The 25,151-nt window shown below is 43.8% G+C and overlaps 1 protein-coding gene across 8 annotated transcripts in view; it reads right to left on the reverse strand.

Moving 5' to 3' along the window:
* Positions 1-25,151, reverse strand: part of LOC135897938 (testis-specific serine/threonine-protein kinase 1-like) — a 330,453-nt gene that overhangs the window by 194,105 nt on the left and 111,197 nt on the right. For all 8 annotated transcript variants that reach the window (XM_070533514.1, XM_070533515.1, XM_065426647.1 and 5 more), the window contains one exon: positions 7,536-7,701. In XM_070533514.1, coding sequence (XP_070389615.1) covers positions 7,536-7,701 — 166 coding nt within the window. The remainder of the gene's footprint in view (positions 1-7,535; positions 7,702-25,151) is intronic.

Below are 25,151 nucleotides of genomic sequence, written 5' to 3' on the forward strand. Positions count from 1 at the left end.
AGTGTTGTATGCGTATGCGTAGGTCAGACATTGTAAAACGAGGTTCCAGTTCATGCGATAGGACGCAATGTACGTAGATATCATATCGCCCAAAGGGCGATTGAATCGCGCACTCATGCCCATGGTAGAAGATACAAAAACAAACACGAAAAATCTCGTTGCGATAGCATTCAGATGAAATCACACGGCTCGTTTGTGTCACACACGCCGTTCGCATGGCATGACCTGTTCCTTGCGTCGTCTCCAGCAGCATGGTTTTAGCTCTTTAAGCAAGCAGACTGCGATGTTACGACAGCACTGCCCAAGCTGCACGGTGATGATCGGTAAACTACAGCGATGGGCCGCAGGTGCTTTGTTGAAAACTGCAACAGTGGCTACGCTAGATGCAAGGCAAAGGTAACCTTATTTAATGCTGCTTCCGACTCAAAGCTATTAAAAGAGAAAGCACAAGCCATTCCTCGCAAAGCCCATGTGCTGAGCCAAGAATATGCCGTTTACAGCAGGCACACCACGGAGGAAATCTTGGTTGAAAAATGATATTTCGCTGAGTTTGGTGGGAACATTTTGCTTCACGTTCCAAAGAGAACTGTGCTGGCAGATGGTGCCATACCTTGCATTTTCCCACCGGCGCACGTAAGGAAGCGGAAGCCACCCATGACGAGGAAATCACCCCCGCCTAGGAGGCACAGAAAGAAACGACCTACAGCAGAAGTCATAACGAATGACGATGCGTATGGAGCACCCCAATTTGATGAGATGAGGCAACCATCCTCCGCTCCTGTATACAACGACCGAACTGTTGCTTCTGCAGAAAAAGACCTTTTTGGGCACAAGTGGAATTAATCCTCTAATTTCAACGTTGATGAAGGCTGGCCCACTATTCATCTCGACACAGCACCCAACAAGGAATATGCAGCACTGGAAACGCAAGTTAGCGCCACCGTCGATGATTCGCCTGTGTGTTTAAATCCGTTGTCGGGTCAACTGCCCAGTGCTGCTTGGAAATACCATTCTGTTCATCAAAAGGGGCTTGACAGCTGTTGTTTCATAGAGGTTCTCCTATCCCCGTTAGGACAACCCCTTCCACCGAAAGCTCTCCTCAATCAACGTTTTCTTTAAGCACCTTTATACTAGACCGCAGGCTTCAAACCACAGGAATTTCAGATGTTTGCCAGTCGGGCTGGCAGGGGGATCAGGCCATTGTAAGCCAAGTGCTACGATACCTTCATGAACGGCAACTCTGTCCTGGCTACCCATGTCATAGTAAGTACGCAGATGTGCGCCTCGAATGCGGCTACAAAGACGCGAGGAACACCTGAAGACATAACTAGTGCTCCTTAACTCAGGAAAAAAAAACACCCTGCACATATTGCACTAGGTTCTAGAACACCCTACAAATTCACAAAGGAAGGAAAAATCAAGCGCTTCAAGAAGCGTAGAGTTAGGATACCGCTCAGTCCTCTGAGCAGAAAGGTGGTTGAAACGTTAAGATAGGGGCGTCATGCTTCCTGCAAGATGAAGCCATGTTTCCTTAAACGTAATTAAGAAGCTTCTGTCAGAGTTATCCTCATGTCGAGACAAGGTGTTGGAGTTTAACGAGGATGTAATGCTTAAAGCATGTCAGAAACCAAACCTGTCCGAACCGCAGCAAATGCTAATTCTAGAATGCTTGTTAGCATCACGACCGACATCAAAGAAAGGAAGGAAATACTCTGTCCATTGCATCTTCTGCTTGCTTCTCCACATTCGGACACCACGTGGTTACAGGTTCCTCAGGGAGAGTGACGTGCTTCCTCTCCCATCCGTCAAGACCATTCGACGATACATATCTTCGGTTGGCATGAACTGTGGTTTCGATAAGGAGTTTTTTGCAGTCTTGAAGGAAAAGTATAATAAAAAGTCCACCTTTTGCAAGTAAAGAATGCTGTTGTATACCGTACTTGCCAAAAAAAGTAGTCTAAACATAAAAATTTGATATGCGCCCCGATTATAGATGGTACACGTACAAATATCGCTGCAATGTAAGCGAGACAGAGTAGGCTGGTCACTGGGGTCAGAGAGGCGAGGCAGTTCAAAGCGGTGGACAGCGGCGGGGCCATCAATCAGAGCGGAATAGGTAGAACAAAAGTCAAGTCCTCGTATGGCGTCTTGAGGGCAGTGCACACGCACAGAAAAAAATAATTGCCATCGGGTGATGAGCAATGGTAATCCGACCAGTACACATTCCAATCACCATGACCGTCAAATCGTAAGCGACACGTACGAATCGGGTCGTGAGAAGTGTAAGGACCTTCACGTGGCAGCAAAAACTGGCAGTCATGACAGAGACGTGCGCACAAGTATCAACCAAAGGTCTGGCAGGTACGGCGTCTACGTGGACTTGAGGAATGTTGCGGATGACACGTAAGGGCAACAGAGGATCTTCAGTCGCGGTGGAGAGTGGAGCTCTACCTCCAGAAGCTATGCAGCCTAGTTTTCCGGCGAGAAGAAGCAACGCAAAAATACGGCGAAGGAGAGCGGCAGCGAGTCGGTGAACGAGATGGACAGCGATGTGGCGGAGGCAACTTGGCGCAATGGCTACCTTCCTCGATGTCATTGGGTGCAAAGGAATCACTGCGGGGCGGATAGCGGCTTGCAGTATGGATCAGAGTAAGTGCAAAATGGGCTACAGGACGTAGAGGGCCACTGGCTGCGGTAATAGTGCTCGGCTCAAGCGTAAGCAGATTCGGCTCTTCTCCATTCCGACGGGCTTGCGGAACGACGAAGGGCGTGCAGTCCGCGACGAGGCCTTTCCGCTGAGGCGTCCTCAGGAGTGTTCATGGCGTAGACAGTAGAGACGAGGCCATGGTTCACAAATTTTTGCGAACAACCTGGACTAATGAACTTTCAGTAACTTGTGGAGTACCTCAAGGTAGTGTGCTAGAACCTTTACCTTTACCAATATATATAAACGATATCGCTAGCAAAACGTATCACCCTATTTTCTCACAATTGTCTGTTGCTTAACGCAGTTACTTGCCACGAGGTTCAATTATTGCTCAATTCTAACCTTCAAAACATGGTGCAGTCGGTGGGGCATGAAAATTAACGGAGGAAAGACTGTTTACGAGTCCATAAGAAGAAAAATAAATCAAATGTCGTCTGTCGATAACCTCGGCTTTGAACCGCTGAACAATGTCAGCCAATATAAGTATGCTGGAATCGCAGGAACCAGTGTTTTCAGCTAGAATAGGTACATTTACAACGCTTGTAACTCGTTTTTCAGTAAACTTTCTCTCCTGAGGCAGAAACTAAAGTAGGCTCCCTCTAGAACTAGGTTACTGGTCTTCGCTTCACTCATCCGACCAAAATTAGAGTAAGCATGCATGGTGTGACATACCTATAAGAAAACTAACTATAAGGCTTTAGAGATAATCCAACGTAAAGCTGTCAGGTTTGTTTTTCTAAATATAGGTATACTGTCCCACTAGCACAATGAATCCACATAATATTCAGACGTGACAGCTACGTAACAAAATACAAAGACTAAATTTTTTTTGCTTAAAAACAAACTTTTATCTCTCCTCCCCCAGGTTTACGTTAAACCATTTACATCATGTCGAACACGGCATCATCAAGCTCATTTTTTAGGAACTTATAACGCCCAAACTAACCTCTAAGTTTTCTCTCCTCCTGCGCACCAGAACAGCCTGCCATTATCGCAGCTGATAAGCACCGATGCCACTGAACGCATGTGTCATTATAATGTTAACTGTATTGATGTGTTGGTAAAGCTTCTCACCCTTTTGCCTTCAATTGATTTTTTATATATTTTGCGCGTGAATTTCGTTTGATACATCCCACATATCACTTTACTGTTTTCGTCACTCTGCAACGTTCGCTCGTTTGTCGACTTGCCGCTGGTACTTGTTGTATTGTCTTTATTTCTGGCGAGAATGGCTGCAAGTGCGTATATGTATCTATCGCCCTTATCCTGACACCCAGAGCTCCGTCTGATAATGGTATGCTTGTCAAGTTTTCTTCATTCAGTGTATATTCAATTCTTCTTACTTATTCATCAGTCTCATTTTTCTGATCCTTGCATACTTTGCATTGTGTATGTATTCATTTTTTGTGGACATGTATATACATGTAAGGATTGATGTACTCTGCCCCTCCTCCTTGTGCTCTCATTTGTGCCTGTAACATTGTATAACTAAATAAATAGCCGGCGTTGAAGTCTCAGCTACAGTGGGTTTATAAGAAACCGGATCTGCGGCTTTGAGTTCTCGGCGGACGATGCGCGTGACGTTATCGGATGGGGATGGCTGAAAAGGAGTTGCCTCGCAGGACGACGTTGCAGCGGTATTCGGCAGAGCTTGAACTGAGGCAAGATGCGTCAGAATTTTGCTTCCTCCAGCCGACGGTACTCTCTGATGACACCGTCGATGGTGTTCTTGTTGGTAAATCCGAGCAGATTGATCGCGTCGTGTACGATACGCTTCGAAATGTGGACGATCTAGTCAACCTCGGAAATCTTCTGGTGGGCTGCACACACAAAGCCAGCACGTTATGTAAGTACGACAAGTAATCTCAGTTGACGTCTGAGCACGTAGAGCAAGTTATTCGCTGGCGTCAAGCTGTCGACCAAACGGGCTGCCGAAAAGGTCGCTGGGCTGCTGCTTGAACGCGTCCCAGCTGGTGATATGGACACGTGTACTTCTATATCTTTCTTGCGTGACCGCTTTGACCCTCCAACAAATGTTATCGCTCAGCGTGGGACGCGCCTGCATGTATCAGAAGTTTCTGCTATCTGTTGTCGCCCAAGCTTGAATGACGCGAATTGTGTAGAACTTTCTGGAAGACAGGCGGGCATCAGCGATTACTCTGGAACCTTCGATAGCTCAAGTACAAAAGTTGACGCGCTTGACTCGCAGATCAGATTTTCGACGATCGCCGACAGTGGTCACCACTTTCGTGGAGCTTTGAGTGTAGCCTGTTTTCCTGGGCACAGGTTCACCGAACAAAGTTAGTTTCGTATTCACCGTTTCGTTGTTGTGTCCTCGTCCGTCACTACCACGTGACAATATTGAGTTTGTGGGTCCGGAACGAGACGCGAGGCTTCACGCCGAGATAAAATATTACGTTCGCTAACATTAAAGTTGGATTCCAGTAATTTGGTTTGCTTACACATTCGTACATGCTTAGCCACTATCCATGTCAACGCTGTTCGCTCTGGAATGAGATCCCAGGATCATATGAATGAGAGGGTGATAAATTGGTTGCTATTCGCAGAAGTAACTGACGGTGTTGCCTCCTCACCAGGCGGTATGGTGGCAGGTTCGAGGTGGCGTCCGCTGCGAAGCTCCGTCCTCAGAAGAAAAGCCCCGCACCTCCACCAAATAAATTATACGTGGAAGTACACTAGGAAAACTCTGTGGGTCCCTTATGAAAGAGAATTTCAACCTGGGAAGAATGAGCCCATCCAGCCCCTCAGCAAAGCACGTGTTAGCTAAGGTTATTGCTCGTTGAATTTATTCTATGTCGAAAGGCACATCCGTAGTCGGACTCTGCTAAGCGGCAGCCATTAATCGGGGGAGCCGAGTGTAATAATCATTTTCACTCACTAGATGAACTATAAAAATTGGTTTATTGAACAGCTTCGCGGAGTCCAAATCTTGTTTTGAAACCACCGGCTGATGAAGTGAAAGTTATGGGAAAGACAGACAAGCTGGTTTATTGGAATGCAGATATTTTTGTCAGGGTGCAAATGACCGCTGACTTGCTACTCTACATATGGAGGGGGAATAGGAAAACAATAAAGAATCAAAAGAGCGCATAAAAGGGCGATAACGGTATATAAGATGAGAGAGGAAACCTAATAACTATGTTTACAGTTGAGAGGATGGGGCAATTAAGGATTTACTTATGATGAAGTGAGCCTTTTTAATGCTTTTCTAGATGGCCAATTTCTGAGAGGTACTGGAAAAATAAATCTAAGGGTCGCCACGGCTTTCAAGTGCGGAGAATAGGACTGAATATGCCACGTTACGTTGGTATAGCGTGGCAAATGTCTTTTCCACATTGCAAAACCCTCTGGTTGCGCTAGTACTGCCACAATTGTGGCAATGTATAGAGATTGGAACATATATTGATTGAAGAGATGGAAGTTTTTACGCGGCATGCTGTTTCTTTTGAAATGAGATTTCAAATGGGAAGCAAAAAATATTTATTTATTAACGATGTCCAAAGCACCTTGTAGGCACGTGTCTTAGGAAGACCAATGTGAACTTTATAACTGACAAAACTTCCGCAGTATTAAGTTGTGTAGAAGTGGCCAAGTTCGAGTTGTTTTTTGAAAAAACCTATGTCATTGCAATGATGCGTTTTCGTTCAAATGTCGAATCCCCCTTCCGCCAGGAATTGCTCCGGCCTTATCGTAGAACTGGTCGTAAATAATGTTTTACGCAAGCGTTTGGAAACAATGTAGAATTTATTATTGACAAATTTAAAAGCTTCATTCAAATGCAGGGGGTGTTTGTTTAGCCAAGTGGAAGTAAAGAGAATTAGAGGGTAATCTCCGAATTCGTTTCTCGAAATTTTCTAGGGCACTTTAGTCGAGGCTTATTTTTGCAGAAAAAAAGAGGCTTGCATGTTTTTTATGGTGAGAGTGAAATAGAGTTTGGGAATAGCTGATAAACCAGTCGTAACTACAAGAGGCGAGCGCAACAGATGCCATCTTGTCATTCACCCGTCTGTGAGCAACGTGCCACTGAAATGTAGCTTGGGATGGATGGTCACCAATTAGAAGGAGGTCACTGACGGAAGTCATGCCTATGCACCACGCGCCCATCCCGTGTACCCGGCCCCCAAGTTTCACTTTGAAGTCATCGGCAATGATCACCAATGAGCGCATGGTTTGAATGAAGCAAACATGAATTTCGTAGAGAAATTGTCCTACTGTAGCATGAAGCATTGCATAAACTGCGGTGATGGCAAATGTAAAAGCTGGAGCCATGAAATTCGCTGATGGCATCCAACCCTTCCCAGTAGATTTTGATAGTATGCGGCCACGATGCGTATAGTTTAGTTTGCCACTGTGGCGAGCCACGTGAGTGTTACAGAGGTAACATTCCGCGCAATGCAAATCGACACAAGAAACATCAGCGCAGCTCGTCAGCGCAGTTCCCTGCATGATCGCAGAATTTCAGCAAAAATGACCCTGCCCGTAATCAGGGGCTGGTATCTCTAGAAAACTCCGGCAGAGGTTCGATTTCAAGATAGCGAAAAAAATTGCAGTTCAGTTATGTTGTGGCTCGGTGGAAACGAACGGTTCAGCTCCACTTTCCAAGTCAGTTTAGGTTCGGTTCGACATCCCAATCAAGATAAGCGGGAAAATGTCAAACTTTTAAGTGGAAAACTGTGAAATATGAATTCATAGTACATACGAAATTATCACAATGACGGTAAACTTCAATGGCTACGAATCAAGGTCCGAACTTCAGGTTGTCGGTGTCTATGAAAATGCGCAACCAGTGCAGTCCGCAATTCTTTACCAGTTGGTCGATGGCTGAAGCATTTTTGCTGCCTCTCTCAGAAGTTCCCGTGAGTTCTTCCTCGTCATGCATCGCCCTCCCCGTGTGCTGGCGTGGCATCAATTTCAAAGGTGATGCCTGTTTCACTCTGCGAGCCTCTGCTACATGCCTGGCCCGTGCTTCCACCCTGCGTACGAGAAATACGGCCAGTTCAGGTAAGCTGCAAATTGTCGTGTAAACTAACATAACCATGGGAGAAAGTGGTGCATATCTAATGCCCTTGAGGTGAGGTCGTAATGATCTAATAAATTAATATACAATCTGTGTATGAACAAAATCTTCCTGTAGCTTCTTTATTCGACGTAACAAGTTTTCCCGTAAGGTTGTGCATGCGGTTAGGCTCGCGGAGCGCGAATACTCCTCCAAATAAGTTTTTATATGGTACCACCTATGGTCCCTCCAAAAAATATCCAGAAGGCTGAGTCGACTTTCGGGCAGTCTTTGTGCTGCGTAGTCCAAAAGTCCAGTAACTAAGGGTATGGTAAGGGCACTGTCACGCATCCGAAGCTTAAGACACGTGAATAAAGCAATCGACTTGTACGAGCAGTTTCCGTCAGGAAAGTCCTCCGTATTGGCATTTTCCGCCAATTCAATATTTTAAGAACTGCCAGCATTGCGACATTTTGTAACTATGGCAGGTTCTCTATAGCGCTTTCGAAAAGCGCACACCCGGTACCAGGTTCTCGATTGCAATACGACAGGCACTGGGGCAGAATAATTTTCTTTCTTTGGCAGAGCACATCACATTGTGAATTTGGTATTACAACCGAGGCATGAAACGCGCAACCACTCATGTCATGAGTGATTGCTCGAATGAACCATTGTGATAGTTCTTCATTCCATCGTCTATCACATATAGGAGGTGCGGGAACAGTGCATAGGGCACTTCTCCTAATCATCTAGCTTTCGCTACACAGGCCTTCGTTGGGTTATCTTCGGACAGCTGTCATGCTCATCCTGTGACCCTGCACTCAATGCGCTTTTTCAAGCATGACTGATGCCTATGTCGGTGATGCGCCATCCATGCTACCGGCTTTCTCGGTGGACAATCCATTCAGCCTCTCAGCCACATCGACATAGCCACCACGAGGAGACGCAGAATTAAGCTGCCGACCCATCGACCTACACTTCAGTGGACACGGGAACAGTGCTTACGGCACCACTCATAAGCTTTCGCTATGCAGGTGCGCATATTGTTTTGTCTTCGTGGTAAAATGGTAATAGAGAGTTTTAGCAGTGCCAAGTAACCATACGGTAAGTGCGGTAGTACTGTGCTGGTCAAGGACTGCGCATGCGCGCACCTTACAGTACGAAAGACTTTCGAGAGGGCATAATAGACGGCAACGAGTCGGTAACGCTAGGCTACATTGTAAAAAAAATTGCCTTACTTTACGGAAAATCTGGTGGTAATGTGTGATCGAACGTTTTTCGGTAAATAAACAACGGTCATATCCGTAGAACGGACAGCTGTAACGGAGAGACTGTAGTACAAGGTACGAGTGCTTTTGTATCTAGAAAACGGAAGACTGTATGCTGAATCTGTACACAACAGTTAACGAACAGGTGCTTCTCGAATTCAGAAAACGGAACACACTGTATGCTGAATCTGTACTATAACCGTTAAAATACAGGTTCTCCTCGCATTCAGAAAACGAAAGATTCTGTATGCTGAATCTGTACTATATCCGTTAAAGTACAGGTGCTTCCCGTATTTCATCTTGCAGAGCATATCCATTTTTTGGAGAATGCACCATCGGGGACAAAATTGCCCCGGACCAAATTTTATTTGTGCTCTATTTGCTGGGATCAGCCGCACTAACATGTGCGTTCGGAATGTGCATACGTGACCTTGCTTCCAGCGGTATTGAACACAGAGATGCAATTTGGTCGACGCTCGCAATTCCAGGTTACTTTTGCCCACGATAGAACGTCTCTTTAATGCTAGTGTGATGAAGGCAACGCATAGCCGACGCACCAGATCACCATTGAGAAAATTGTCTTGCCAGCACACTCACATGACTGCAGAGATAAAACACTTTGCACTTTGTGATATGAATGCTTTGAATAGCATATATACAGAAAGGTACAAAATTTCAGTCATCAGGTTCTTGGATCACAGCAGCAACTTTATTTTCTTCAATCACTCGTCTTGCACTTTTTGCTGGTGAAAGTTGTTCTTGACCCCAAACGACTTGCGAGGATAAACTTGGTGCTGTTAGGAGAAAAAAATAGTGCTCGTGAATTTTTATTCTAAAGAAAGCGGCAAAAAAAGGATAGTCACTAAACACAACAAAGCAGTAACTTATGTGTTATCAAAATGTATACGTAGACCAACATTGTTGGAACAAGCGATGTCGCTGTGGCCGACATTTCGACATAGGTGCTTGTCATCAGGGTAGCAAATGTTTCCTTGGCAATGTTTTTTGTGCATAGCTCACTAGCAGCTACCCTCATTGGGGGAAAAGAAACTGGTCCATATAATAGGTCAAGAGAAGCCAAAGTATTAAAATAAAGGAAGCAAGGGTGTGCTTAGCAGTGGTGATTGTGATGGAGCGGGTATGTGCACTGCTGTCAGTTCTTGCAAAGGGTAGGGGTGACCAAAGCATAAAACGATGTATGGTATGGTATGGTATGGTAAAACTTTAATAATTAAAGTCCTGCAGATCGTGAGTCTTCACGAAGCGGGCCGCTCCCACGTGGGAAACGGAAGGCCGAGCCTCACATGTAAGCAGTCATTAATCCAGTAGACTTAATCTTTCCAGAAGTCAAAACAGGTATTAAGATGAACTTTTTCCACATTTGGCAAAAGGAAACGAAGAATTAAGGAAAATAAATTTTGTATCAAGATACATCTGTTTAAGATCAGTGTAAATGGTAAGTGAAGGCACATTAGGAATGCACATTTTGTTGAAAGCCGATGAAGAAAAAGTATATTGACCAAACATTAAAATATCATGACATTAAAATTAAACTTCTTATCACCATAAATCAGTATAGAACAGCCTGTGGAAAAAAATTGCACGGGAAAAATGATAACCAGGTGCAAGATTGAAAACATTGAGCGCTGTTTATATTCATGCTGCTGTTGATGGCTTCAAGTTTCTGCCTTCCTGTGGAACCTTTGTCTTACTTGAACAAGAAATGGGTCATTTTTTAAAGAAGTCTAAGTTCAAATGCTGTTCTAAGCTTCAGCATTAATATAATGAAAGAAAATATTATGGGCAGTTCTCCTTGTTGGGCTTTCATTCACCAGTAATTTCCACAGGTCTAAGCTCCAAATTTATTGGTCTAAATGATCCTTAGCTCCTGGCAAACCATTAGCTAGTCTTTTTTTCAACATAGATGCGTACACGTGATATATGTTGGCAGGAGCGCTAGCGAACTACATTATACTTGTTGCCACAACCAAAGTGAAGCTTGGTAACAATGACTGAAAGAAACAAACAGTATTCCACAATGCCGGTTCAAGGCATCCAGAAATGTTGTTGAAGTTATTGCACCCCCCCCACCCCACCATACACACAATTATACACCCCACTGCCTCTCATGGGGTCAACCATGCTATCATAACACTAAGCAGCAATAGAGGAGAATTAGGGGATAAAAAGGCAACAATCCTTTACGTTAGAACATCAAAAGTGCTTTACATTATTGCTACATTCCAACGAACAAAGAAGCAACCGGTTTGTGAGATAGGGACCAATGCATACGAATACTCCTGACATTCTGTGCAGCAGAACAATGCCGATGAGGTGTTATGCGCACAAGTGCACTCTATCACACAAAATGGCATCCTGCAGTCAAACCATGTGCCAACATTAGAGTTTGAAAAACACCACAGTGGAAGGCAAAGAGTGCTAAATTTGTTGAAAATTACTAAATTACCCGATTATTCACTATGCTTACTCTTCCTTAAGGATTCACAGACTGTTCTTTACTGATGCTGTAAACAGGCATCATGCTTTTACAGTCGTACGCAACAACGATCTGTGGCACAGACTAGAAAAAATGCTTATGAAGTTTATACAAGAGTACACCCTACAAATTACACCACATTTCACATTACAATCTGGTAGAGGAGAAAGAAAAAAACCCTTCAATTTCTGGTGGAGGATGAATACCCCAGAGCAGAAGAAACAAGTGTACCCTAACCATTGCTGTTACCGATGCCTGTGCACTAGCAGTTACATATAATATGGCAGTTGCAATTGTTTTTCCACAAGTACTGCAAGGCGCTGCCAGTTTACCAGTACACCGCTGTAATACATTAAGGACAAGCGAAAGCTCTCTGAATTTATCTCATATGACACAACTGGAACGCCATATCGTGCAAACAAGTGGAGTGCCATCGCATGCAATGAAACACCTTTGAAGAGCCTCACTCACCAGCTGTGTCGTGACGAGGTAAAGAGTGTGTTCTGTGTAAAGTGGTGCACTTGTATAGCCTAAAGCCGTGGAGAATGCATTTAGTATCAGTTGTGAAGGCTTCTAACTTAAATTTCGCAGAGTAAAAACCTCTATGCAGTTTTCTAGAACGCAACCCCCCCCTTTTTATTGTTTAAAGGTAAATACAAGTAGGGCCATTATATGTACACTATAGGCTTCTGTCCCAAACAATCAAAGCGAATAATACCACCCTAAGTGTTATGTGCCTTCTGTCTCACATTTTCTGTCAAAATTGTTAGTGTCGGGCGCTGCGATCGCCAGAGAAACTGATTTCTTGAACAAAATAGAGTAGTATATACTCTGATCTCAGTTCTTTCACCGCTTTTAAGCATTATCGGGTCTTAAAATAAAAAAAAATGAGGTATGAATACAACATGTATGTTTCACCCCAGAATCCTCGTGAGGTATTTAGTAGTCTGAATTATAAAGGATTCCAGATTTACAACGGAAAGCAGATTTTATGAAAGAATGGCATCATGCCAATGATTCTTGCCTTTGGTGCTACATTTATTTGTATTTATTGCATTTGGAATATGTGTGCATTGTCAGCAATATCGCTTGACGTGTTTTAGATGGACTGTTTTTTTTTTCAATTTGAGCAAATTAGTATTAGCAAATAGCCTTGTGGATGACACCAGAAACTAGCTTAGCAGGAGTATTTCTAACATTTGCATGATACGAGGCTCATCAATGCATATCTAAGCCTGGGGTGCACGCAGCCCTCTATCCTCACCAGCAAGTTTCTGTAAATCATCTACAAGGTTTCTTACGATTAATTTTTTTTTTGGGTTTTACGTGCCAAAACCATACGATTAATTTAAATTTGCTTGTACGGGAGAAACGGGGATTTTAAACCAGGGAATTATGCAGCATAAGAATGATGTCAGCAAGAAGCAAGCATCAAGAAGCCCTGTCGCTCAATGCGCATAGACTATCAAACACGAGAATTACTTTGGACGACTTAAAATTCTGGCAATGAAACGAATTATGCCTTTTAATCTATATCTAAAATCTTTGATTATTCACTCTACTACCACTACATTCACCAGAAATGTTCATAACCATCATATGTATGCCAAATCATCCTCGCCAATATTCGAGCCTTCGGAAGCTGCTTTTTATACTGCTAATTCTCTGCGGGAAAGAGGTCTTCATATGAAGATCATACCATAAACTTATTTCCCGTTTTCTTGATAAATGATAAGGGAACAATTTCACACCTAAATGTATTGAGCATGAGCAAGTTCTTTGCTTGAAGCTGTTGATTCTTCTTCCCTTTGCCATCTTTGACCCGCCTGGTTTGCTAAGAAGACAGAAAAAGCTACAGGAGAAACGTGGTGGTGCCAAATTAGACCTGTGCCGCAGGGGACCTTTTCACGGTCAGTGGAGGAACTGCGTGTGGTGTTGGCTTCTGCAGTCAACTGCTGCGGCTTAGGCATCTTCCTTGATGGCCACAAACCTTGTCTTGAACCTTGTCTCCACAGGCTGCATAAAAAGTAATTTTCTTAGCTGTGTTTCTCTTAAAAGGGCCCATTTAGGTTGTATTCGTGGCCCTGCAGCACAAGATTGCCACATGACTGGCCACTCAAGGCACTCTGCGTGTATTCGTAGGCTTCTTTGCTGGAAAAACACTTTTACGTTGCACACAATGAGTAACAGAAAGGTGTATCGGAAGGCTTTCAATTTGCTCTACTATTTCTTCAGTGACCCTATTCATTTAATTAATTGACAAGTTTATTAACTAATTAAGAATGATCGTGTAATTAGGCAGAATGCAAAAATAATTTGAGCATCCCGAAGCGACGGCAAATAGCATCACCTTGGTTCTGTATAGTTACATCGCATTTAACTTATTTCTAAATCTTAGTGCATAATAGCTGGGACACCCTGTAGATCAAAAACAATATTACGATTTTCATAATCATCTCCTGCGTGTTATTGGTGATTATGACTGCTTCATGTGATTCTTTCAGTACGGTATAAGCCGTATTGAAGTTAAATTGTTTTGCACCAAGTGTGTGTAAACTAGAAAATCAAGCAAAAGATCAAGTTGTGTACCCTTTTCAGATGTTTAACTAAGAAGCTATAGGAAAACAAAACAGGACACAACACCTAATAAACAATGGAAAGTTTGAAAATCTAACTGAACGAGAAACCACGCAGTTCTTGAAATTGCAGGAAAAAGCCACCAGCTTACGTTGAGTAAACCCTTGCTATGTACCCCAAGTTGTTATCGCAATGCTTGGGCGCAATGTGAATGTAACAGTCATCAACTTTCACCAGAACATTAACACCACTAAGTGAAGTGGGCTTTGAAGATTCTCGATCTGAAATTGTTCTGCCGTCTTAAATAAATTGTTCTGTCTTAAATTTCGATCCACTTGTTCTGCCGTTTAATCTGTTGAGCTCGTGCTGTATTCGCAAAATCTGGCTCTCGGCTATAATTTCTCTAAACACAACATCAGCTTAAGTATCAGGATAGGGTTGACCTGTATATAAAGTGGATAATCCATGACAAAAGTCATGGACACTCTTACAGGGTAACCTGTGGGTTCACTCATGCAGCCATGAAATTATGTGATGCAGGCGGCACATGATATATTGAAGCTGGTTTCGTGAATTGTTTCATGCTTCCAAGGCTTCTTCTCCAGTTGTAAAAGCTGTCTCCACTAGCTAAATAAGCGATGAGAACAAAAAATAAATTCAGCATGTTAACGATATGTTGGCCATTTGCAAGCAACCAGCAGTCTTTTTGGCTCCTATGTTGTCTGGTGCAAATCTACTATGCCAAAGTACATGCTTTACCCAGTACCAGCCACATTAAAATGCAATGTGTTCAGAGCCCTTTCCCTCTGTTTTCCTGCATAAGAAACAGTTTACCATGCGTTCAGTTGGCGTGGAAAAAGTGGGCAGGAACCCTGTGCACCAAAGATTTCTAATATATTTTTCTGGATGCAGCACACCGCACCGGATGCAGGTGAAGATAGTAGAAATGCGGTGTCATGCAGTGGCTCATCCTAGAAGCAGGGCGTATGGTGGAATAACTAGTGCGGGCGATCAGATAATATTGCTGTCGAAAAAAAGTTTTTGAGGTTTTTCACATTTTAGGAGATGTCTCTACATGTCTGGTAAGCGCTTTTATAACAATCTGAACCAGTGTGCGATAGTGTTTCTTTACATAAAGTGTTTTCTCATTTACCATTGTTGCCATTGCACGCCACTTATGTTAGCGACACTGTAGATGCTGCAATGGAAAAATTCTGGGCACCTCGAAATACTGCTCTGGCCTGCTTGGGCAGTTTATGGCACATAAGGCATGCATGTTAAGGGAAGAAATGTCACACACCCGTGCAGACGAAGTGCTGCTGCAAAGTTGTGAAGCACCAACTTCCGGGACAAGGTTGGCTCAGTCGAGGGTGTTCGATGCGTTGTCCATCCCCTGTAGTAGATATCAGTGGCGTGCACCCCTTTATACTGGCTTTCCTTTCTGGTCGGAGCCTTGGCAACAACTTATACCTTACTTTTTGAACTTGCAACATCTGCAGGGAGAGTCACATCACTGTGCTTTGATTCTATGGTTTTATTTTTCTACACAATCTATCAACGCATTAAAGAATACAGTTCGCACATTTTACTACTCTATGTAGACAGGCTAGTTCCTAGTCATGTGAAATGTTACCATCCCTCTGACAGAATGCAACAATAGAAGCGTACACTGGAAAGCTACACTACAATTTAAATTCCCGTTACGCCATATGAGCATGCAGTGTGCCTACTGTATGCTCTAGCCCTCTGTCAAGTAAAAGGTAATTGTCAATCGTTTATCGTGCGTTTCTACTTATTCTGAGTCGTACACATGTACAATCAATGTTCCAAGTTTACACATTGTCGGCTTTTCGCTGTCTATGTGACCCATTTCCTACTGACACATGCAGTAATCCCAGTGCAATAAGCATAAAGAGTTACAAAAATAAATGCCATGACAATCTTCCACATTTGCTGGGGGCAGGAGCAATCGCCAATAGCATGTGGTTGAAGCTACATATATATATTGACTTTTTACACAGCTTAGTTATTCAGTAGGTAATAAAGAGGTACGCTGTTCACCTCTTCATGGCCAATGCAATCTGCCTACTTCAGGCTGAGCTAAGGCTACTGCTTCGTATTGTTCGGCAGTTCGACTTTGGTTTGCTGCGCTGCAGAACTCTTGCTGCACCAGTAGTTTACTTTGCAATAAAATGGAATTTGGAGTACTGGTCACTGGCACATAAATAATGCGACAGCAAATTTAACACAAGGATAGGAATATGGGTCTCTTAGAAAAAGAAAATATACATAACGAGTATAATTTCATGTGATGCCACAATGAAACAGAAAGCAACGCATAGAAGTCGACGATGCTTCTATGTCACCAAGGTTATTGGACAGACAGTACTTCAGAAGTGCCTGCAACACAGTCAAACAAGACAAAGCCGCGTTTCCTTGTGTCTGTTTGAACACAGTTCCACACGCGGTAGCGATTCCAGTATGGCTGCCCAGTGGTTTAGCTCACTGCAGTTTGAAGTGCTACAAAATATAAAGAGAGTGAACTGCATTATAGTCTTGCTGCAAACAAGAATATAATGTGAAGTGGATTCCGAGGCCAGAAACTATCAAAAACATATCCTGAATTATATTCATGCAAATTGGTAAGCTGCGTGACATATCTAACAGGATAAAATTTTATCACGCACCAGTGTGCAGGGTTTTATAGACAAAGTCAAATATAGTTCGTGCAAATATCACGCTGTGATGGTACAGAGTGATGGTAATCTCTAATATTATAAAAGTTGTTGCTTTAATGTTACAACAAAAGTTGACATTATTTAATAATAGCCCTGTAAATTGTAGCATGCAGGGGGCACCACTTATTTGAACAATAGTGATGTAATGTCAATGTGTAAAAGTATTACACACGCATTTCTGCCATTGTCCAAATGGCAGAAATGCATGGGTAATACTTGTATACATAGATATTACATCACTATTGTTTCACCATCTGGGTAACCTAAGTCTGCCTCATACAAGATTAGAACTAAAGCATAAATTAACTGTTGTCACCCTGACAGGCACACCCCACTTGAACTTCACAGTAAATAGACGTCTGTTGATACCAGCCTCCCCGATGCTAAACTGTGCTGCATGCATTGCAGATGAATTATAGTGGTATCATTTAACTCTGAAGCTATCCTGGACTGCAGCATTGTAGAATACATCTACACATGTTCCATTTGATGTGTAACAGATTGGCTTGCAGGCGCATTTTGTCAAGTGCCAATTAAAATTACTTCCCCTTGTTTTGCCTGCTACACCTCAATCGAATGACACCAATATATTAATATACTAACTCGGAGAACTTAATTTGGCTTATATATTAACACCTTCGCATACTGATCTCAGCTGCACTCTGTCATATGTGTTGCAATAATGAAGGAGTGCTTGTCCACCAGCACTCCACTATCACTAACAGTGATCACCTACACAGCTAAGTAGATGGTATGATTCAGGCAGCAAATTGCTAAGAGAAAGAAAATCTACTCACTTTGAGAACTGCAATACTGCGATAAGCAGAGAGAGATGTATTCATTGCAGGCAGCAGACCTCTTCTCAGCTCCAGCAGAATAGCAACTTGCCTTTCAGTGAAAGAAAAGGATTAATTACTAGTGATAAGTTACCTTGTTCCTGCTGAGTTTCAATACAACCTGATTTTCATGCATACCCACTCTCCGCTGTAGGAATACAACTGAATTATACGTAAAATAGTATGCGATGATACCATCCCCTTCTCTTGTATGGCCAATTTTTTTTCCACTGATACAATGTTTACTGATTGCTTACTGACACGAATGCCTTGACTGCCCAGGCATCATTCGAAGCAACACGTCTTGATGCAGCGCAAGCAGTTGCACCAAGAAAACACACAGCAGAGCAGCCAAAGAAAAGAACTTTTTTTGGTCACTAGAATTAAAACCTCCATCCAAGCGAGAAAGTAACGGTCACACGTAGTGTGAACTTTTTTTCCGCATTTTAACAGAAGTTCTTGTGTCGGATACAGCATGCTCTCAAGGCGGTGCAAGTCTCAATACAAATGCGCAACTGCATTCTACGTTTTTAACGCAAGTGAGCAAGAGGTTAGAAGTGCCACACAGAAATTGCGATCGAACCGATCGCACTACCACTGCAATCAATCTGAAAAGATAGGGTGACCATTTCCCCATTTATGCGTCATTTTACACTCAGACGCTGTATAGTGGCCTTTCGAAACAATATTTGTGTTCGCGACACCGCCTTACCACACGTCATTGAACATGTACGTTATGCAAGCCAAATAAAATTAAGATGGGCTTACTTCATGAGGAAGTTACGAGCGCGCGTAGACTGTTGAACACCCGTTGAGAGCAGGCTATCGCGTATCCAAGCGCATACGTGCACTCGAACTTAGGACAACTTCGATGCCGCAGCGTCCAGTTTTGTACAAGAAGTGAAAGACATTCAGCGCAAATATCTCCACGAGATGCCGCCACATGGAGGGTGCCCAAGCGTACACCACACAGCGACAAATGTGGAACTTGGCCAATTCGGACGTGCCGATAGCCAAGAAGCGCAACCATCAATCGCTTCTGTTCTTCGCTCCCTATGCATAAATCTCTCTCCAAGTCCACTCTTGAGCGCAAATCAAGTCATATTTAGAGTAAATTAACAATTTTCACAACACGACACGATAAATGCCGGCTGACTACACATGCGAAGCTTCGTCTACCACTCCTTAAATCGGATGGATAGATCGATGGATGTTATGAGCATCCCCTTGCTAATGGGGTGCTGGGTTTCCCCACCAAGCTCCTGCTATTATACTGCCTAATATCCGAACTACGTTAAACCAGAAAAAGTGAGATAAAAAAACCGCTATGAACTCGCGGAACCAAATTTTCTGATCCCCTATTACAAACTTTATTTTTGTACGTCTCCGTTTTTTGTCGTTTCCGTAGTTTTCTTCCACCAATCTTTCAGTCGCCTATTGCGACTGGAAGAACCCTATTGCGGACATGTTTACTTTTACACAGCTTTCGCTGAACCCAAGGGCTTCAAGGAGGCCAGTAGTGCCTAAATCCACGGCTGGGAAGACGTCTCCACATTCTAATAAGCATGCTCCATAGTTTCCCTAGCTCTACCGCAGCGAAGCACATGCTTCTTCTTCCTTCTTATATCTCGCTTTATAAGTGCATGTTCTACGGTATCCCGATCTCGCTTCGAAGTAATGAGTTTCCCTTGGAGTTATCATAAATTGTTTCTTTGGTAATATTGTTTTTTACTCTTAAGTAGTTACTCATGGCAGGTTTATTTTCCATTGCCACCACCCATGAGATTTTTTCAGCCTCTTTGACTTCCGCTTGACGTTCTTTGCTGCTGTGTTGCCCATTCTACAGGCCGCATACTTGCTGGTAAGTTTCCCAGTTCTTTTCCTCCACTGTGAATCAATGTTTTTTCCTGTACAGATACCTCAACATTCTCCCAGCCCATTTACTTGCTTCCATATTCCTCAGTCGTTCTTCCTACTCAATTTGACGGCGAGCTTTCCTCACTTCAAAACTAGTCCAGTCCATACTACGCTGCACAGCTTCATTTGTAGTCTCCCGTGAGCGCCCAATGCGAGGCGTCCCAGTGACCTTTGGTACCAATCGAGTCCTTATTGTACCCCTGATTTAAATAAAACAACCGCATTTCCAAAAGTAAGCCCTGGAACCATTACACCATTCCACATACCTCGGAGCACCTCGTACCTGTTTATCTTCCTACCGGTCTGTGCTTCACTGTGGCTACATTTATCTACCCTTTCACTGTTATGCTTTTCCCTGTGTTTCGATATATATATTGCCTTCATTTATCCATATACTAAAGTATTGATATTCTGTTACCCGAGGTATTTCCTGGCCCTGTATTGCCATTGTCTGTTCGCTGTTTTCATTGAATACCATAAAACCTGATTTTCAACCACTAAATTTCAAACCTAAACTGTTACCTTCCTGTCCACAGATATTAGCTAGATGCTGCAAATCACTTTGTTAGCTAGCAACACAATATCATCCGCATAAAATAGACCTGGAAGCTGCTGCTCTAATACTGTGCACGCCTGTTTGTATGAGAGATTAGACCTGATATTGCATCCTTCTAGCGCCCTCTCCATCATCAGCACGTACATCATAAAAAACAGTGTACTCGCTCCTCATCCCTTCCCATTCAACGCCAACGGTGTTTTCTAGGTAAATCTCTCTCAAAAGCTGTAGACAATCGTCACCTAAACCTTCTATTTCCAGAATATTCAACAAAATGTAGCGGTCTACGTTTTCATAGGCTCCTGTAATGTCGGAAATGGCCACATATAACGGTCTGATTTCTACTATTGATCTTTCAATACACTTAGTAAGAACGAATAAGTTATCTAAACGCCTACCTATTCTGAAGCCATTCTGTAGTTCTCCCAAAGTACCATTATTCTCTGTCCATGTTTGCAGCTTTAATTTGATTGCCGGCATTGCTAGCACGAATATTACCGATGCCAACGGTCTATAGGAGGGACTTCTATATTTCTCGCTTCTTGGCTTTATAAATTAAATTCATTCTACTTAGTCGCCATCTCTCTGGTATTCGTCTTTCAAAGATTTTTCCACTGTTTTCATCAAGGCTTCCTTATTTTGGTTCATTAATCAGCCTAACGAGATCCTCGTCATCCCCTGTGGCTGTGCTTTTAGGAATATTCTGCTTGGCTTTCTTCTAGATGAAATTGTCAGCACCAGCTTCTTTTCCACCTGAGTCTCTTTCACGCTCTGTTTTTTTTAAATACAAGCTCGCCATTGCCTTGGAAAATTTTGGCTGTTATTTTTCGGATGCAACTTATTGCCGTTTTTCCTTCCAGTCTCTTTCCATCTTCGTCTAGGCTATGTTGTGTTCTGGTTGACTTCCTGCTAATAATTTTATGTGGTTCCAAAATGTTCTACGTGCGGCCTTCCTTTTTCTCACGTATTTCTGACAACCAACGTTCATTTTTATCATTTATGTTTGCTTGCACCAGGTTTTGTACCAGAGCCTTTTTCTCCCAGTATATTTCACATTTACTAGTTACTTCATTCTGCGGCAACTGCGCCTTCTTTGCCTGCCTGTGCTCTCCGGAAGCTTTCTGTCGTGCGGTGATCGCTTTTCGTGTCTCCCTGTTCCACCAGCTTTTCGGTTTTATTTTTCCTTTCCAACGAACATGTTGCTTCTTGTTTCGTATTTTTGTCGTTATTACACTTAGAAGCTCACTATATTCCCACGCTTTATTTGGCCATTCGCCAAGTTTTTCCTCAACTTTAGTAACTATCTTTGTTATTCGAATTTCAAATTTGCACTGGCCATTTTACACTCCTTGCTCTCTTTCCCAACTACATGTGCCATTTTTAAAATGATGCGTTTATGGTCAATCCTTATGCTGCTATACCATTCCTCATCAATGACCATTTCTCTCAACTTATTATGAATTCCTTCTGTCATCAGAAAGTAATCCATGGTTAATTGCCGGTTTCCCACTTCCCACGTGATCTGCTCGTCACACTTATGTCCTGTATTCACGATGACGAGGTTATGTTTCTCACAAATGTCTAGCATTGATTTCCCGTTGTTGTAGGTATAGCCATCTAAATCCTGCATGTTGACATTCATGTCACCTAATAGGATAACTTCAGCACCATTTCCGAAATCCTTAATATCAGCGCTTATACATTCCATTAACTGCTTAAGCTTCTCTGTGCAATTATTTGCGGTCCACAAATACGTAACGCGCAGCCAAGTTGTTTCCCACTCATTGTACCTGATAACCAAAGATGTTCTTGACATTTTGAATTTACTCTGTTCCATTTGGCTCCTGATGGATGAGCATTCCGACTGCCCCTCCCTTTCTTTCCGACTTAGTTCTGTTGCACCCTTCCCAAACATAATTCTCAATCACTAGCGCCTCTTCCATGTCTCTCATAAGCGTTGCTGTCCCCGCATGCACCCCTATTTGTTCTCTATTTAACTGCTCCTCAATATCTGCCCATTTTTCCTTTCTTCTGCCAACCTACATGTTTATGTAGCCTATTGCATGGTGAGCTCTCTTTCTTGCTTTCCTCCTTTTTCTGTTATTGACGGCGACGCCATACTGAGGCTCCGTTAGGGGACCTTCTTCATCACTACCTACTCTGGCCCCCTGAGAGCCCGTAGGCCCCCTAAAAGAGCAGCAGCGTGACCAGCAAGTCGTCAGCCGACTTCTCGTGTAAGCCTGTAATTGAAGTGGATCCCGTCTCAGTGAAAACCATCGCACCTTGTCACTTCCCTGTTTACTTCGACAACCTCCGGCAAAACATGGGGCTCGTCAGTGGGCTCCATGCTAGTTATATCGAGCACTGTTCATTGGATTCCTACGCAATAGCTCTCCCATGCTTGCTAAAACATGCAAGTCAAATCTTCGAGAACTTCAGAGCGTGCAGACGCAGGCACTACGTGTTTGCCTAGGCCTTCCGCACAGGGCCTCAACAGCTGGAAGCATTAAAATGGCTTAAGACCATCCGATCACGACTTACATTGGCACCGAAATGCTAAGAGCCCATGTTTGTCATGTTTCACGGATGCAGTCACGCTCTCTTGCGTGCCTGCCAGAACGACAACCACAGGCGTCCTTCTTCAACAAGGTCAGCATCCATCGTGCCTCCTTACCATCGGGTTTAACACCCTCAGCACGTTAAACCTCAGCTTTGTGGTGTTTAAAACAACCTCAAGTGCGTCTTACGGTTCCAGGGATAAGAAAGAAGACCGACCTGCCTAACTTGGCCTTGAAGCAAGCAGCTCTGGATTGTTTGCACACGTTCTGCTGCGATCGAGTCCTCATATATACGGTTGGCTCTTCCACTCAGACCAGCTCCACCAGCGCAGTGGTTATACAATCCCGATCACCAAGCATCCAATACAACATTTCTCCCTTGACAACATCGACCGGTTCGGAGCTTGTTACCCTCCGAGGTGCCGTTGATTATATTATTAACCAACCGGCTAATCGATGTGCAATATTCTGCGATCCGAAGGCGGCCCTACAATGTCTTCTCTCATCTCTTCGCCGCGGGTCATGTGAACAACTCATGTCGGAGATACTAGAAATGCACCATCACATTATCGCGAAAGGACATGACGTCGTGTTTCAATGGCCGCCTGGTCATTGCGGCATCTCCGGCAACGACCTCGCTGACGAAGCTGCTAGAAAAGCACACGAACGAGCAACCTTTGTTTCAATACCTTTATCGCGGACCGATGCAGCCTAACACTTAGGCAAGCTAGCGCACTCTTTGACATTGGAGAAGTGCCACACACCTGAATTCACTCAACATCGCTTCCATTCCCTCGACCCCATCTATGCAACTGCGGTTGTTACCAGGTTTTCCGCGAAATGAGGAAAGAGTGCTCTGCCGCTTACGTTTGGACGTCGCATTCACCAATGCTTGTGCATTTCTGATTGGAATGGCTTATAGCGCTGAGTGCAATGCATGCGTTGTCCAGGAAGCCATAGAGCACCTACTGTGCTACTGCCCATCTTTTGAAAATGAAAGGCAAGACCTCTGCACAGCTCTCAATCAGCTAGATGGAAAGCCATTCATCTTGAACAAGATCTTGGGACCATGGCCTCGCATATCCCAGCTACAAAAGGCACAAAAGCGCTGCTGCGGTATTTGAAAGCGACCGGATTGAGTGAGCCTCTGTGATCCAGACTGAGTGACCGACCGATATCTCCAGTGGACGTTCTCATCTTTTAATCTTTCCATCCCCATTTCCCTTTCCCCAGTGTAGGGTAGCCAACCACGCTCAGTTCTGGTTCACCTACCTACCTTTCATTTGTCATTTTCTCTCTCTCTCTCGAAAACCTCGAAGTCTTTTTCTTGGCTCATTTTTAATATCACCTCATTGGCAGCCACTACGCCTCTTTGTATGTCACTGTCCCATACAGGCACCCCCGGCACCGTGCACACCACGATCTGCACCTAGGGGATAGCTCGCGCAAGTCGTCCAGCCCCTTCCCCATGCGCTGGGCTAGTCCTCTTCCTTTCTTGTTTAGGACGTCATTTAGCCCACCTGCTACTATGACAAGTTTGCGCAGGTGGGCATTTTCCGCGAGCTTTGCTTTTGCTCGCTCCATGACAGAACCCGGCGTCCAGCCCGCAAATTTCCCTACCGCCACACTTTTATTGCCTTTCACCATCTCCACAATTGCTTCTGAGCACCTAGCCAGGTTTGAGTCGCCGGTGATAATAACCATTTCACTCTCTCCTACCTCTCCATGCTTCCCCTTTTCCGCGTGATTAAGACTTGACAAGGAGCATTTAACCATGCGATATTGCTTTCTCCGCGTGGCGGCCTCAAAGTAGGTGCCGCTCTTTCCAGCTAACCCCTCACCACGTGGCGCGAATCCCACGTACTTTGCTGGCCCTCTCTCTCCTGTCACGTTTGGGGGCTGCGTTCCATTGTCATGACCATTCTCGTTCACAATAGCTACCCTGCTCAGCTTTTCTTCGGCTGCTTCAAGTCTCTTATCCACTACGTTACGTGCATCACGATCCCTAATTATCTCATTTTTGTGCTCTTCAACCTGTTTGACAAGGTCTTTCTGCAAAGCCGTCACTTTCTCCAGCCTAGCCTCGACATCACCTTGTGTGCCGATTGACTTGGTTTCCTGTCCATTCTTATCCGTCCCCTCATCTACCTTGAGGGAATCAGCGCGCTCTGCCTGCTTTCCCGGCTTTCTTGCCATGTATTACACGGCTTTTTATAATGTAAATACTATAATACTGTAATAATGCAGAGCACGTGCCTTCTGGCAAAATCCGAGGCGCGCAGGTTCTACACCCTTACAATGTCGCAAAGTAATTCTCCCCAATGTTTTAAAAGCAATCAATGCCGCAGAGACTGAAGGTATGACACGTTTTCTCATGTGTTCAACCACACGGCCACGCTCTCACTTTCTTACCAACAGGCACACAGTAAAACCACAACTAGCTATTAGTCTTGCCACATCCAAGCTACTATTTAAAGGCT

Source organism: Dermacentor albipictus, chromosome 2, assembly GCF_038994185.2.
Source record: "Dermacentor albipictus isolate Rhodes 1998 colony chromosome 2, USDA_Dalb.pri_finalv2, whole genome shotgun sequence".
Lineage (NCBI taxonomy): Eukaryota > Metazoa > Arthropoda > Arachnida > Ixodida > Ixodidae > Dermacentor > Dermacentor albipictus.